Consider the following 15,219-nt stretch of genomic DNA (forward strand, 5'->3'; position numbering starts at 1 on the left):
CAAGTTCGGTTGAAATTGCTCGAGGCGTTCCAGAGTTATGCTGGAACAAACACACATACATATATATATATATATGGCCAAGTTTGAAAAGCAGTGATTAAGGAAAGGCAGTTTCTCTACCTTGACTCCTATTTAATGGAATAACCTCTCTTCAGCGTCTAGCTATCTGTTTGACTTAATGGAAATTAATATAAAACGGTGCTCTCCCAAGAAACACTTGGTGTTGCCCTCTGGGTTTTTATCGGGTAATTAGTTTCATCCAATTACCTTTCATTCTCCTTATTAACAGCTATTTATTATTAATTATCACGTTGTCGGTAGAAGAGAAGGTGATAGTGTGCTGATTTCTCTTAATGTGGTTTTCTGCTGGGAGTCCTTTGTTTAATTTGGGAGTATCAAGCGCGGAAATCATGAAAGCCAGGCAGTTCAAATGAACATAAGAATTTATTGCAAGCTTAAGCTCTCTACAAGAATCTGAACTACCTGCTAATCTTCTTTGTCGTTTAATGACCCCGTAATCCCTTGTGGGGTGGAGTTGGGGTAACTGAATGGAACTTTACTGGCCGGATGCCCTTCCTATTGCCAATGCTGAGTTTGCAGCAGATATATTCTCATTGTGCCCAGAGAGAGAAATATCTGCCTCTACCTAGGATCAAAGACATGGCCTCCTGATTGTAAGGCGAGAGCACAACCTCTAGGCCACCGCACCAGTCAAGAATCTGAACTACTAATGGTCAAAGCAAATTGATAGTAGATAAGAGTCACGGGAATTCAAGGGGGGCTGGACTTAGATCTCTTGTGGGCATGAAGAGACTCAAGACTGATAACGCATTTGACCCCTCCATCAGGCTCAGCCTGGTCATCTCCTCCAGGGGATATTCAAATACAATCCATCAATTCAATTCAATTCCGTGGCAGGAGAGTGACGAGGAAGAAGCAGACACCGCGTGGAGCGAGGAAACCAGCCCAGAATTGCAGGATGATCTAACGGATGTCTCCTCGGAGGACATACCTTTGGCCATACCAATGACCACAATGAAGTTACGCAGCAGCAGAGGCTCCATCCATGTGGCTCGGCCCGAGAGGGACAGGCAAGCCCAGAAGGCACTTTCCTTCCTGCATGCCAAAAGTGAGAGAACCAGGCAGGTAAGTGGCTGGATAGCCATACCTTGCTTTTTGTTGGTTCGTCCAACATTTGAACCACTCCAAAACAGCCCCTTGGAAATCATTGGTTTTCTGTCTTGTAGGCCTTGTTCATTTGCTTTGTGGGGATTTTTTCAGGGGGAAACCAACTTGGTTGGGCTTGGTCCCGAAACCTCCCCCCCCCTTTTTTTTTTTTTTTTTGGCTAATGTGAATTCCTGGCATTCACATCCAGCAAAGTCGCGGCAAACAGTCTTTCAAGGGTGAATTGCAAACACAGACCTTATCAATCCTTGGATAGTTGCCAGGCCGATAACTTCCAGAGGCAACCCTGTACAAGGAAATAGAGTCAAAGAGTCTTTCAGATAAGCAAATCTTCACATTAACGTACTAATTGTCTCCTTCAAACACCACTCCCTTTTTGCCCTTCTTCCACAGGCTTTCAAGATAGTTCACAATTACCGACCTTTATCAGGCTTGGAGAGTGGCCAGGCTGATATCTTTTAGACACTGCAATACTTGGCAAGAATGCAGGAATGAACTAATTGTCTCCTGCAAATTCCACTCCCCTGTCGCTCCTCTTTTATTCCCTATGGGAGGGGCCATTCATCGTCCACCTGTGCCTTTACTCCCGAGTCGGCCCTTGTTCCTTAACTGTTCCCTTCTCCTGGCAGCTCTGCGCATTGGGAACAGGTTCCAGCTGTTCTTCAGCCCCACTTATCTCCGACTCCGAAGGTAGTTGATAACTGTCGGACGGCCCTGGCCCCCTCTCTGCCTCCGACGCAGAGCTTTCCCCAGACTCCAGGACTGGCCCATGTTCCTCCCCAACCTCCTCATGTCCGAGTCTGCCACCAGCTCCGTTGGCCGCTGGTAGGCCACAACAGGGCTTGAGGGCACATCCATCTTTACGTGGTCTATCCAAGCCAGTTTCCACAAGGGAGCACACTTATGCTTATTTAGGAAAGAACCTAAGCAAGTCTGGCTAGGGAATTCTGGGACTCCAGGCATTTTCAAGTATTGAACTTTTTAAAAAATACAAGCCAAAACAGGTACAAAACATATAAAAGAAAGAAAGGAACAGAGTTCAAATAAATGCAAACAGGGAAAGATTCTTAATCCATCCTAAAGAAATACGGTTTCCAATACTACAGGTGGTCCTTGACTCCAGTTGAGTCGAAAATTTCTGTTGCTAAGCGAGATAGTTGTTAGAGTAAATTTTTCCCCATTTAATGACCATATTTGCCATAGTTGTTAAGGGAATTGCTGCCTTACAACCGCGATTGAGCCCAACAATTCTGTTGCTAAGTGAAACATTTGTTAAGTGAGTTTTGCCCCCCCACCCCCATTTTACCACCTTTCTTGCCACAGTTGTTAAGGGAATCACTGCAGTTGTTGAGTTAGTAAAATGGTTGTTAAGCGAATCTGGCTTCCCCATTGACTTTGCTCGTGAGAAGGTCATAAAAGGTTATCACATGTCCCCAGGACATTGCAACTGTCATAAATCTGAGACGGTTGCCAAGCTTCTGAATTTTGATCAGAACCATGGAGATGAGTTAATAGTCGTTAATAGTGAAAAACGGCCATAAATCAATTTTTTCAGTGCCATTGCAACTTCAAATGGTTTCTAAACAAACTTGTTGTAAGTCGAGGATTAACTGTATATTAATTACTTCAGATGTATTATAAAACATATCAGAGGACATCCTGATTAGGAAAGGAGCCGGAATCGATCACTAAGAACAGTCCTAATTGTGATCCCAATTTTGCTTCGTTGCAGATCAAGCAGGCAGTGGAAGAGAAGCTCATCCTAGAGAGCAACCCCTTGGAATGGACAGTGACGGATGTGGTGCAATTCCTCCGGCTGACCGACTGCGCTCCCCTTGCCAAAATCTTTCAGGAGCAGGTTCTTTCTTTTTCTTTCTTTCTTCTTTCTTTCCCCTCTTTCTTTCTCTTTCTTTCTTTTTTTTTCTCTCTTTCTTTCCTTTTTCTTTCTTTCCGCATTTCTTTCTTTCTTTTTCTTCCTTTCTCTCTTTCTTTTTCTTTCTTTCTTTCTCTTTCTTCCTTTCCTCCTTCCTTCCTTTTTCTTTCTTTTTCTCTCTTTCTTTTTTTCTTCCTTCATTCCTTCTTTCCTTCCTTCCTTCCTTCCATCCATCCATCAATCAGAATAGAGTTGGAAGGGATCTTGGAGGTCTTCTAATCCAACCCCTTGTTCAAGCAGGAGACCCTACCACTTCAGACAAGTGACTGTCCAGTCTCTTCTTAAAAACCTCCTATGATGAAGCACCCACAACTTTACTTTTCTTCCTTCTTCCTTCCTTTCTCTTTCTTTCTTTTTTCTTTCTTTTCCTTTCTTTCTTTTCCTTTATCTTTCTTTCTTCCTTCCTTTCTTTTTTTCTTCCTTCCTTTTTTCTTCCTTCCTTCCTTCCTTCCTTCCTTCCTTCCTTCCTTCCTTCCTTCCTTCCTTCCTTCCTTTCTTTCTTTCTTTCTTTCTTTCTTTCTTTCTTTCTTTCTTTCTTTCTACTGTAGCACTTCCTGATACAGGATCAGAATTGCATTAGCATAAGTCATAGACAGATAGGGTCAGAGGGAACCTCAGAGGTCTTCTATAGATCAATAGGTACCACTTCAATGGAAAGGTAACAACGCTCCATGATGTCATGCTGGCCACATGACCATGGAAATATCTTTGGACAGAAGACAATGAATCGGTGGTTTATATTTCTGAATCACATTTCACAGGTTCTAGGTCCAGACACATTGACATCCGTTATCAAAACATAAAACAATTAGTGAAAAAAGGTTTTGTTAAATTGCAGTATGTATCTACACATGATCAAATTGCTGATATGCTCAACAAACCGCTTCCAGCAGCTCAACACGAGTATCTGTGTAAGAAGATGTGCCTTAATTGATGATGTACTTGATGTCCACTCAACTGGCAAAGAAGGGGTTGTCACTGCATTTTTGTATTTACCAGATGAGCTCTTATTTTTGAACTTTCAGACTTACCGTAGCTTGCCAAGTTCTTATCAGTAAGCTAACTGCACATGTCCACATTCCTTCACTGCTTCTATCTTACTTTCTTTTGTTCTCCGGCCAGGAGAGGTGGCCGGGAAAGCTTTGCCAAGATGTAATTAATTAGCTAGTAAGATGTTTTATTTTCTTTATAACAAATAAATGAGTTTTTCTTAGAAAATATATCTTCGGGTTTATTTTCTTAAAGTATACTTCAAGGAAATAGTCATGATCCATTCTCTAATCAAGGTGCAATTACCCAAAAGCAGAATGGGATTAATTGCCACTCTGCCACTTTGGATTTTCAATGGCCTTGAAATGGAGATGCACACTTCCACTATAGTTGGCACCGACTAGCGAAATAAAATCCGCAGGATTCCTTTACCTTTTTTTTAACCTTCAATTTCCCATTAATTTCCTTTCTTTTTTTTTGAGCCAAATCCTATGTTCAATTAACAGACACCCAGGGATGTTTCATCCCTGGATCAATCTGTATAAAAACCCCATAATCCAGTGTTTTGAAGCTTCAACCGAGGAAGCCTCCTTAACTAAAAATATACTTTATCTCTCTTTATTCCTCCTTTTTTTGCAGGATATTGATGGACAAGCCCTTCTCCTTCTGACACTCCCGACAGTCCAGGAGTGCATGGAACTGAAGCTTGGCCCAGCCATCAAACTGTGCCACCAGATCGAACGGGTGAAGCTGGCTTTTTATGCCCAATATGCCAACTGACAACTACCCTCTGCAGATTTTCTGTCTCTGCTTTCTTACTGTTTTTTTAAGGCCCTGGCTGCAATTCCTTTTTTTTTTTTCTCAACGCTTGGTATTTGGAAACATGGAGCCTCTGTGTATGCATAGAAGTGCTCACAAAATGAACCAAATGAAGATCTTGAGCTGAAGCCATAAATATTTTAAGGTGCTGGGCACCCCTGTATGATCAACAAGTGAATCAGGCATGCAACCAGCTCTAAATAAAAGCAAAGTTTGGAATTCACCAAAGCTTGCAAGGTTAACTCATGCCTGAGGTCATTAGTCATCCTAGCCCAAAAAAACAACATTGACATTTTCACTCAATGTATCCAGAAATAATTTACTGCTTCAACCAAGTTTTCATCAGACGTCCCTGACATCCTGCAACGTTTGTCCATTTTGAAGTTTCTGCCTTTAACAAATTGAAGAGAGCCCATGAGGAAGTAATAGAGTTGGAAGGGACTTTGGAGGTCTTCTACTCCAACCTCCTGCTCGAGGAGGCCCTGGCCCATTTCAGAAATTTTTTGTTCAGTCTCTTTTTGAAAGCCTCCAGTAATGGAGCACCAGCAACATTTGAAAGCAATCAGGCTGGAGTTTTAAGGATACTTTAAAAATCAATTTGAGCGGGAAATTAAGGGTTTAAATACAGTTTGTGTTTTTAGGGTTTTGATAGGAGTGTTAACTTTATATAGAGAGGGAAGCAAGTTGTAAGAAAAGAGAGCTTTGTCCTATTTGAACATCCTTCAGGGATGTGAGGGATGCGGTGGCTCAGACGCTGAGCTTGTCGATCGAAAGATCGGCAGTTCAGCAGTTCGAATCCCTAGTGCCGCACCACAGGGTGAGCTCCCGTTATTTGTCCCAGCTTCTGCCAACCTAGCAGTTCGAAAGCAGGGAAAAAATGCAAGTAGAAAAATAGGGACCACCTTTGGTGGGAAGGTAACAGCGTTCCGTGCGCCTTTGGCGTTCAGTCATGCCGGCCACATGACCACGGAGATGTCTTCGGACAGCGCTGGCTCTTCGGCTTTGAAATGGAGATGAGCACCGCCCCCTAGAGTCAGGAAGGACTAGCACATATGTGCGAGGGGAACCTTTACCTTTACAGGGATGTGAACTTCAATTCCCAGAATTCTTAGCAGTGGCTACCATGATTTAATGGGATTTAAAACTTCACATGGTATAGTTGGAGTGAGGCAGTGACCTATTAAAATTTAATGCAAAGATGCATTATTTTTTTTCTCTCTGTCTCTTGTCTAGAATTGAAACTTTTACTCTGGTTGTAGATCTTTGTTTAAAACACCTTTGAAAACCCCTTTGAAAAGCATGGTTGCTGACATGTTGAAGAATTGGTTGGGTTTAAATTTTCTGGCTTTTTTTTAAAAAATAGTAAGCATGAAGGGATGGTCTGGTTTAAAAAAAAAGCAAAAGAAAAGCAAGTTGTTCATTTTACCACGTAACAAAAATGTGCAGTTAAAAATGGATTTTTTAAAAACTCTTTGTACAGGATTCTATAGCTGTAAATAGAGAGACACAAATCTATCCGATATGATTTCATGTAAATAAAGGGGAAGGTCTATATATTCAGAGTTATATTTTAATTTTTATTCAGACCAAATTTTTACTTGGAAGAGGCATAAACTGAGTTGTTAATAAAGTCTATCAAAAGCATCTGTGTTCCTTGTTCTCTTTCTTCTTTCTCCATCATCACCTTCTCTTCATTGCAAAATATATATACTTTTAGTTGATGCCAAAAAATATATATTCTTGTGCATCAACTAAAGATTTCAAAGATGGCTGGACTGCGACATTCTCTGGCCGAAAATCCATTCCGAAATTAATATTCCTCTTACAGATAGCCCTCAAGTTATGACCAGTTGCTTAGCAACCATTCAAAGTCCCAATTGCAGTCATTGGTAGCATTCTGCAGTCACGAGACTCAGTTTTATGGCGGTTTTGCCAAAACACGGCTCTTGCTTTTGATTTTGGGCAAAAACGCATCCTAGTGAGCAATGAGTTCGCTTAACGACCGCCACATTTGTTTAAAGATTACCACACAAAAAAGGCTTATAACCATTAAAGCTATGATCACAGAGAATTGTATTATGGAAATAGGGATACTCTGTTGTTTTCTTTAAAATCTTAACTGAGAGATTATGCTTTTTTTTGTTCTTTCTTTATTCATACTGGAAAACTAAGGGGGTTCACAGGCTGGATTTAAAAGAAACACACAGCACCTATTTCTGTGCAAAGCCCTGTGCCTAAGGAAGTCAGTGGGGAAGCCAGATTCCCTTAACAACTGTGTTACTAACTTAACAACTGCGGTGATTCACTTAACCACAAGACATGCCATCAAATGGGGCAAAATTCACTTCACAAGATTCTCGCTTAGCAGCAGAAATGTTGAGGGTCAATTGTGGTCGTAAGTCGAGGACTACCTGTGTACATGGGTTCTGCTAAGCCAGCTGTTAAGGCAATAAAAGAACTCGCAAATGTATAGTAACGCCGCCTCCTATGTGCAACCGCAAATAGTTTGCAAGGTGCTGGAATTAATATGCCTGAGTGCAGGCTAATTGGAAGGAGGCGACAAGACAAAGTATATTTTAGCGAAATGGCTTTTTGGAACCATTAAAGAAAATTCCACCGTAATAAACTGTCGTGCAGCAAGGTAATAGTCAATAAACCGTGGTTTACAAGCAATTGGGGAGTTGGGATGGCAAAACGGTGCCATTTCAACAGAACGGGGATTGTGACGAATTGCACGTCAGGCTAACAATGGGCAGGAAAAATAAGTGGTCGCTAAAAAGGCTTTTATTTTCTTTTGAGGGGGAGGGTGGAGGAAAAATAGGATTTAAATATCTGGCATCATTTGAGACCACCCGGGAGTGCCTCGCTCAAATAAAACGGACGTGTTTTGCAGTTTTCATCTGCTTCCCTCTTTTAATTAGAGTGATATTTCCCAGCCCAAAAGAATAGGTGAAATTATTTTCTGAAAAAGATAGCAACAATTTTCGGTTGCAGGTAGTCCTCGACTTATGATGGGTAAGGATATTAAATTTAGTAGTTGGGACAGTAAAAGGTACAATGGGCTACAACACACATGTGTCGTCGATGAGTTAGAAAGTGCTGACTCATCCATGAGGCAATCTATGCTGTGACTGGTTGCTGTGAGTATAAAGGGGGCATTTCTCTTTTTTCCCGCCTTTTTTCTTCACTGTTCTGTACACTGTTCAATTTACCTCATGATGTTTCTCTGTTCCTGATATATCTTCTCTGTATCTTATAGATACAGATGTTAAATATAATTATTTATATAAAAGTAAAAGTTCGGGTCGGGGGTTTCTGACTTCATTAGGATATTTGCTGTGCAATTCCCTGAAAATGACAGATTGCATAGCACAATTCCCTGAAAATGACAGATTGCATAGTGACCGTTTGAAGTTATAATGGAGCCCAATTTTATGAATGGGGTTCGAAGTTCTGATGCCTCCCCGCCCCCCATTGTGGTCACATGACCATATCTTGGACACTCGGCAACGAGCCGTCAATGGCGGTTTGCAGCTTCCCGCAATAAATCATGTGACTGATTTATGTACATTTTTGCTGGAAACTGACATAAACTACCTTTTTCCAGCAAAAAAAATACCTCCTAGCAAACAGTGGGTTCACTTAACAACCACGACCTTCATTTAATGACCACCACACAAAAAAAGGTCATAAAACTTGGACACGGTCACAAGGTGACTCACTTAATGACCATTATGATTTTCGACCATAATGGTAGCTCAATTATGGTGGTAAATCAAGGACTGCCTGTACAAAAAGCTGGTTGATCACTCAGAATCTGATATTGTTTAAACCTCCCCCCCCAGGTCAATTTACATCAGTAAATTTATATCAGTAGCTGCTTCAGATCAAAACATACCAATCCACATTTTAAAAGGATGTTTGAAAAAGGCATACAACTGTTGTTTTTATTTCTGCTTCGTGCATGTATAGGATGCTAAAATCCAGAATTAATGTTCCTTATAAGCCTTATAAGAAACCTAAACAACCTACTACAGTTGATTTTCAGTCCGAGGATAGAGATAGGTGTCATTCTTAATCCAATATGCCATTTCTTTTTATATTCTCCTCTCCTCTTCTTCTCTTTTGTCTCCTTCCCTCCCTCCCTTCCCTCTACTTCTCCTTTCTCCTCTCTTCTTCCTCCCTACCTCCCTTCCTTTATTAATTCTTTTTCTTTCTTTTTTCTTTCTTCCTTACTTCCTTCCCTTTTTCTTTCTTTCTTTCTTTCTTTCTTTCTTTCTTTCTTTCTTTCTTTCTTTCTTTCCCTCCTTCCTTCCTTCCTTCCTTTTTTCTTTCTTTCTGTCTGTCTTTCTTTCTTTCCTTCCTTCCCTCTTTCTTTTTTCTCTTTCTTTCTTTCTCCTTCCCTCCCTCCCACTTTTCTCCTCCCTTTCTTCCTCCCTTCCTCTCTGCTCTTTCTTTCTTTCTTGCTTGCCTGCTTGCTTCCTTTCTTGCTTTTTCCTTTCTTTTCTTCTCTCTCCCTCCCCATTCTATTTCTCTTCCTCCATCCCTCTCATTTCTTCTCCCTCCCTCCCTCTGTTCTCTATTTCCTTCCTTCCGCCTCCCTCCCTTCTCCATTTCCTCCCTCCCTCTTAAATAGACTGTCAATTAATGCCTCTCAGATAATTACAGGAAAAGCAACTGTCTTGTGAAAAACCCTCCAAGCCAGATAATTTGCTTTCTCGCTGCCTGCTCTTTTGCATTTAAAAGCCACCTCGCTGTAGCTTAGCCATGTGAAATTAGAAATTGATTAAGTGATTGACTGATAGGGCAGGATTTATGGACTATTACCCCAATCTGAAGGGCACTCTGGATGGCCCAGCCCCATAATCCAAGCCCCGAGCATCTCCACACATTCAAAAAGCCCACCCTCAAGACGGTTAGGAGACGAAAAAAACAACATTCAGAGTGAAAAACAAAACAAAGCTGGTGTTTTGTTATTTTGGTAACCTGGTGGTTAAGAACAGACTTGGTGGCAACTTGCACAGCAAAGCATTTTTAACCCTTTGCTGATGCAACTTCAACACATCCACGGCCTGTTGAGCTATTTTGGGTTTGGGAGGAGGATGGTTTGAACCTACTCTCCCCCTCCCACTTTTCTTCTGTTGTTGTTAGTTGCGAAGTCGTGTCCGACCCATCGCGACCCCATGGACAACGTTCCTCCAGGCCTTCCTGTTCTCTACCATCCGCTGGAGTCCATTTAAGCTCACACCGACTACTTCAGTGACTCCATCCAGCCACCTCGTTCTCTGCCGTCCCCTTCTTCTTTTGCCCTCCATGGTTCCCAGCATTAGGCTCTTCTCCAGGGAGTCCTTCCTTCTCATTAGGTGGCCAAAGGATTTGAGTTTCACCTTCAAGATCTGGCCTTCTAAAGAGCAGTCAGGGTTGATCTCCTCTAGGACTGACCGGTTGGATCGCCTTGCAGTCCAAGGGATTCACAGGAGTCTTCTCCAGCACCAGAGTTCAAAGGCCTCCATTCTTTGGCTTTCTCAGCCTTCCTTATGGTCCAACTTTCACAGCCCTACATTGCAACTGGGAAAACCATAGCCTTGACTATACGCATTTTTGTTGGCAGGGTGATGTCTCTGCTTTTTAGTAAGCTATCTAGATTTGCCATGGCTTTCCTCCCCAGGAGCAAGCGTCTTTTAATTTCTTGGCTGCAGTCCCCATCTGTGGTGATCTTGGAGCCCATTTTTTTCCTTTTCCTTTTCCTCGAAGTCACTTTTCACTTTTTCTCTAAGTCACTCGTATTCTTTGCTTTGAAACTGCTGGTGTGCATTGAAATTAAAGAGGCTTCAAATGGAGGTGTGAAGAGCTTAGAATCACAATATCCTTCCTTTGCTCACAAAACTACAGGTAGTCCTCAACTTACGAGCCCAAAATTTATCTTGCTAAGCAAGGATTAATTTCTTAAGTGAATTTTGCCCCCTTTAACGGAACTTTCTTGCCACTTTTGTTAAGTGAATCACTGAAGTAGTTAAATTAGTAACACAGTTGTTAAGTGAATCTGAATTCCCCCATTGGCTTTGCTTGTCAGAAGGTCGCAAAACGAATTATGTGACCCCCCGGGACACTGTGATCGTCATAAATATGAGCCAATAGCCAAGGGTCTGAATTTTGATCACATGACAGTAGGGATGCTATAAGGGTCATAAGGATGTAAAATGGCCATAAGTCCCTTTTTTCAGTGCCGTTAAGTCTACCTGTATATTATACACCAGCTAGGTAAGCAAGCAATGGCATCTTTTGGATTTAACGAGACACAAAAAATGATGTGCTCATCACATATTACAGGTCGTCCTTGACTTACAACTATTCATTTAGTAACCATTTGAAGTTACAACGGTACTCAAGCAAGCAACTTATGACCATTTTTCACCCTTAACGACCATTGCAGCCTCCCCGTGGTCACATTATCAAAATTTGGACGCTTGGCAACTGACCCATATTTATGATCGTCGCAGTGTCCTGGGGTCATATGATCCCCTTTTGCAACCTTCTGACAAGCAAAGTCAATGGGGAAGCTGGATTCACTTAACAACCGCGTTTCTAACTTAACAACTGCAGTGATTCACTTAACAACTGTGCTAAGGAAGGTCGTAAAATGCCAGTGGGGAAGCCAGATTCACTTAGCAACCGTGTTTCTAACTTAACAACTGCAGTGATTCACTTAACCACAAGACATGTTGTAAAATGGGGGCAAAACTCACTTAACAACTGTCTCGCTTAGCAACATAAATTTTGGGCTCAGTTCTCATCGTGATTTGAGCCCTACCTGTAATTGCTTATTTTCTTTTAAAGCAGTGTTCCTTTGCCTTCAGAGCTGCTGTACTACAACTCCCATCCTAGGGAACTCAGAACACGTTCCTGGCCTTATCACAAAGATGGATGGGACAGAGAGTGAGTTAGTAATTAAGTTATAAATCACAAGGTTTATTTTGATGGGTTTTTTTTTTGGAGGTTTTGGCATCAGCCCACCTTTTGATTGGACTGAATTTAAAAGTGTTGGCTGGGGGAAGATATTTTTTTAAAGGGGAATGTCAGAGCAATGATCTGGGCTTGATTAGCCATCTTTTCTCAGCTGCTAAAGTATGTGTCACAATTAATTAGGATAATAATTATCATTATTTCATTTTCGCGGACTCTCTCAATGGCTGCCTGGGGAGATCGCGACAAAGAGACAAGATGAGGTTGTCAAACTATATTAGGGGAAACACAGCAAAGGGATGTCGGAAAAAAACAGATTTTTCTCAGGGCACGTTTGGAACAAGAAACCTAATAATCTTCACAAAGCCATTTTAAAAATGCCGATGCGATCCATTATTCGCTTGGTTTCTCCCATACTTACATACAGATAGTTCTCAACTTACGACTACAATTGAGCCCAAAACTTCTGTTGCTAAGTGAGACATTTGTTAAGTGGGTTTTGCCTTACTTTACCGCCTTTCTTGCCACCATTATTAAGGGAATCATCGCAGTTTGGGTCTCTCCACACGTCATCCTTAATGAAGGGTGCAAACTGCATTTTTTGCATTGGATGAGGAGAGCATATCTTTCTCCTTCTGTCCTGGCCACATTTTACAGAGGCACAGTTGAGAGCGTTTTAACAAACCGCATCTCTGTTTGGTTTAGTGGTTCGCCTCAGATAGAAAGTCCATACAGAGAGTGGTAAGGACAGCAGAGAAGATTATAGGAAGCTCGCTTCCCGTTATTCAGGATGCGGCTATGTGCTTAGAGTTCAAAGCCTTAGAGACTTTAGAGGCTTAGAGACACACACACATCCCCACACACACACACACACACTTTACGGTCTGTTTCTGTTGCTCCCCTCTGAGAGGAGGTTTCTAAGTATTTCTAGCGGGATTATCAGATTCTGTAACAGCTTTGTTCCCTATGCCATCAGTCTGGTAAACTCACAAGATTCGTTTCTCTCGCCATGTACATGTATACATCCAAAGTAGACTGTGTTGTTTCTCTGTGTCATATAAGATATGTCTGCAGATGTTTGTTTGTTTATTTATTTATTTATTTTATTTTATTTATTTATTTATTTATTTATTTTGTCATGTTTATGTAGTGTATATTGAAGCTGGTGACCCTTTGAGAGCTGTATGCAACGAAATTTCATTTTAATGTATGCCGATTAGTGTACATTCAAAGTGACAATAAAGTTATTCTAAGTTGTTAAGTTAATAACCACTGAATCTGGCCTCCCCATTGACTTTGCTTGTCAGAAGGTCGTAAAAAGGGATCACGTGACTGCAGGACACTGCAACCGTCATAAATATGAGTCGGTTGCCCAGCATGTGAATTTTTTTTAAAAAAATAATTTTTATTCAACATTTACATCTTTAACATCCTTGTTACATTTTTACAGCTTTCTGATACCGGCATCTTTGATAATGTCTATTTTATCTTTTAACCAACTATATACACGTACATTTTATATATTACTTACTAATTTCTATATTCACTACAATTTATACCTATCTGTTACACAATAATTATTTTGCTCCTCTCTAATATCTTCTCTTACGTTTATACATTTATAAACATGTGAATTTTGATCACACGACCATGGGAATGCTGAAATGGTTGTAAAGTGAAAAATGGTCATAAGTCAAGTTTTCCAGTGCCATTGTAGCTTTGAGTGGTCACTGGTCACTAAATGAACTGTTGTAAGTTGAGGACTACCTCTATTTGTTTAAGAAGAAACCAGGGTCCATGATGGGCCATGAAATAGACCAAATCAGAGGCAGCTGCTGCTGCAAAAAATATATCCCACTCCCATCTCACTTAAGGTCGCTGCTGTTTGGAAGTCAAAGCAATTCCGTGTTTAGTGGAAGAAATATCCTGAAAGAAAAACATTGGAGAATTTTTCTGTTTATACATGCATTTGGAATCTGCTCTTCAGACTAAACATGTTTGCCAGCCAACATTTTAAACCGCCTGAAATTGGTTTAAATTGGTTCATAGCGTTATACACAAACAGAAGATGTTAAACTTCACTGAAATGAGGTTGCTCATTTAGAGTTGTGGGAATCAACTCAGCCATCATCTTAGTTTCTTGTGAGAACCAGATCATTGGCCTTACATCCATCCTTACTAGGGTGCCTAGGTTAGGACACATGAAGCCAAGAATTGTGGGGCTTTTTTAGTTTAGTAAACTGTTTTAATTAGGGTGAGTGGGAGGGAAGGAAGGAAGGAAGGAAGGAAGGAAGGAAGGAAGGAAGGAAGGAAGGAAGGAAAGAAAGAAAGAAAAAAGAACGAAAAAGAACAAAAGAAAGAAAGAAAGAATATCCAACAACCAAAAAATCATTTTCTTGTAACAGCAAAAGAGGAGAAATAGAGGGAAGGAGGAGGGAGGAAGGAAGGAAGAAAGAATGAAAGAAAGAAAGAAATCCAACAACAACGAAATCATTTTCTTGTAACAGCAGAAGAAGAGAAATGGAGGGAAGGAGGAGGGAGGAAGGAAGGAAGGAAGGAAGGAAGGAAGAATATCCAACAACTAAAAAATCATTTTCTTGTAACAGCAAAAGAGGAGAAATAGAGGGAAGGAGGAGGGAGGGGGGGAGGGAGGAAGGAAGGAAGGAAGGAAGGAAGGAAGGAAGGAAGGAAGGAAGGAAGGAAGGAAGAAAGAAAGAAAGAAAGAAAGAAAGAAAGAAAGAAAGAAAGAAATCCAACAACAACAACGAAATCATTTTCTTGTAACAGCAGAAGAAGAGAAATGGAGGGAAGGAGGAGGGAGGGAGGAAGGAAGGAAGGAAGGAAGGAAGAAAGAAAGAAAGAAAGAAATCCAACAACAACAACAAAATCATTTTCTTGTAACAGCAAAAGAGGAGAAATAGAGGGAAAGAGGAGGGAGGAAGGAAGGAAGGAAGGAAGGAAGGAAGGAAGGAAGGAAGGAAGGAAGAAAGAAAGAATGAAAGAAAGAATGAATGAAAGAAAGAAAGAAAGAAAGAAAGAAAGAAAGAAAGAAAGAAATCCAACAACAACAACAAAATCATTTTCTTGTAACAGCAGAAGAAGAGAAATGGAGGGAGGGAGGGAGGGTGGGAGGGAGAAAGGAAGGAAGGAAAGAAGGAAGAAAGAAAGAAAGAGGAGAGGGGCAAGGTAAGGAGGACGAAAAGGAGAAAAGAGGGGAGAGAGGGAAAGAGAAAGAAAGAAAGAAAGAAAGAAAGAAAGAAAGAAAGAAAGAAAGAAGAAAAAAAGAAAGAAAGAAAGAAAAAGAAAGAATCCAACAACCAAAAAATCC

General features: G+C 41.0%; 1 protein-coding gene across 1 annotated transcript in view; it reads left to right on the forward strand.

Moving 5' to 3' along the window:
- SFMBT2 (Scm like with four mbt domains 2) overlaps positions 1 to 4,889 on the forward strand; it is a 48,241-nt gene extending 43,352 nt beyond the window's left edge. Inside the window, exons 18-20 of the mRNA XM_070947376.1 lie at positions 919 to 1,146; positions 2,919 to 3,044; positions 4,749 to 4,889. Coding sequence (XP_070803477.1) covers positions 919 to 1,146; positions 2,919 to 3,044; positions 4,749 to 4,889 — 495 coding nt within the window. The remainder of the gene's footprint in view (positions 1 to 918; positions 1,147 to 2,918; positions 3,045 to 4,748) is intronic.
- Positions 4,890 to 15,219: the final 10,330 nt, after the last annotated feature.

This window comes from Pituophis catenifer, unplaced genomic scaffold (assembly GCF_029215685.1).
Source record: "Pituophis catenifer annectens isolate HBS135680 unplaced genomic scaffold, rPitCat1.0.hap2 SCAF_7, whole genome shotgun sequence".
NCBI classification, from domain to species: Eukaryota; Metazoa; Chordata; class Lepidosauria; order Squamata; family Colubridae; genus Pituophis; species Pituophis catenifer.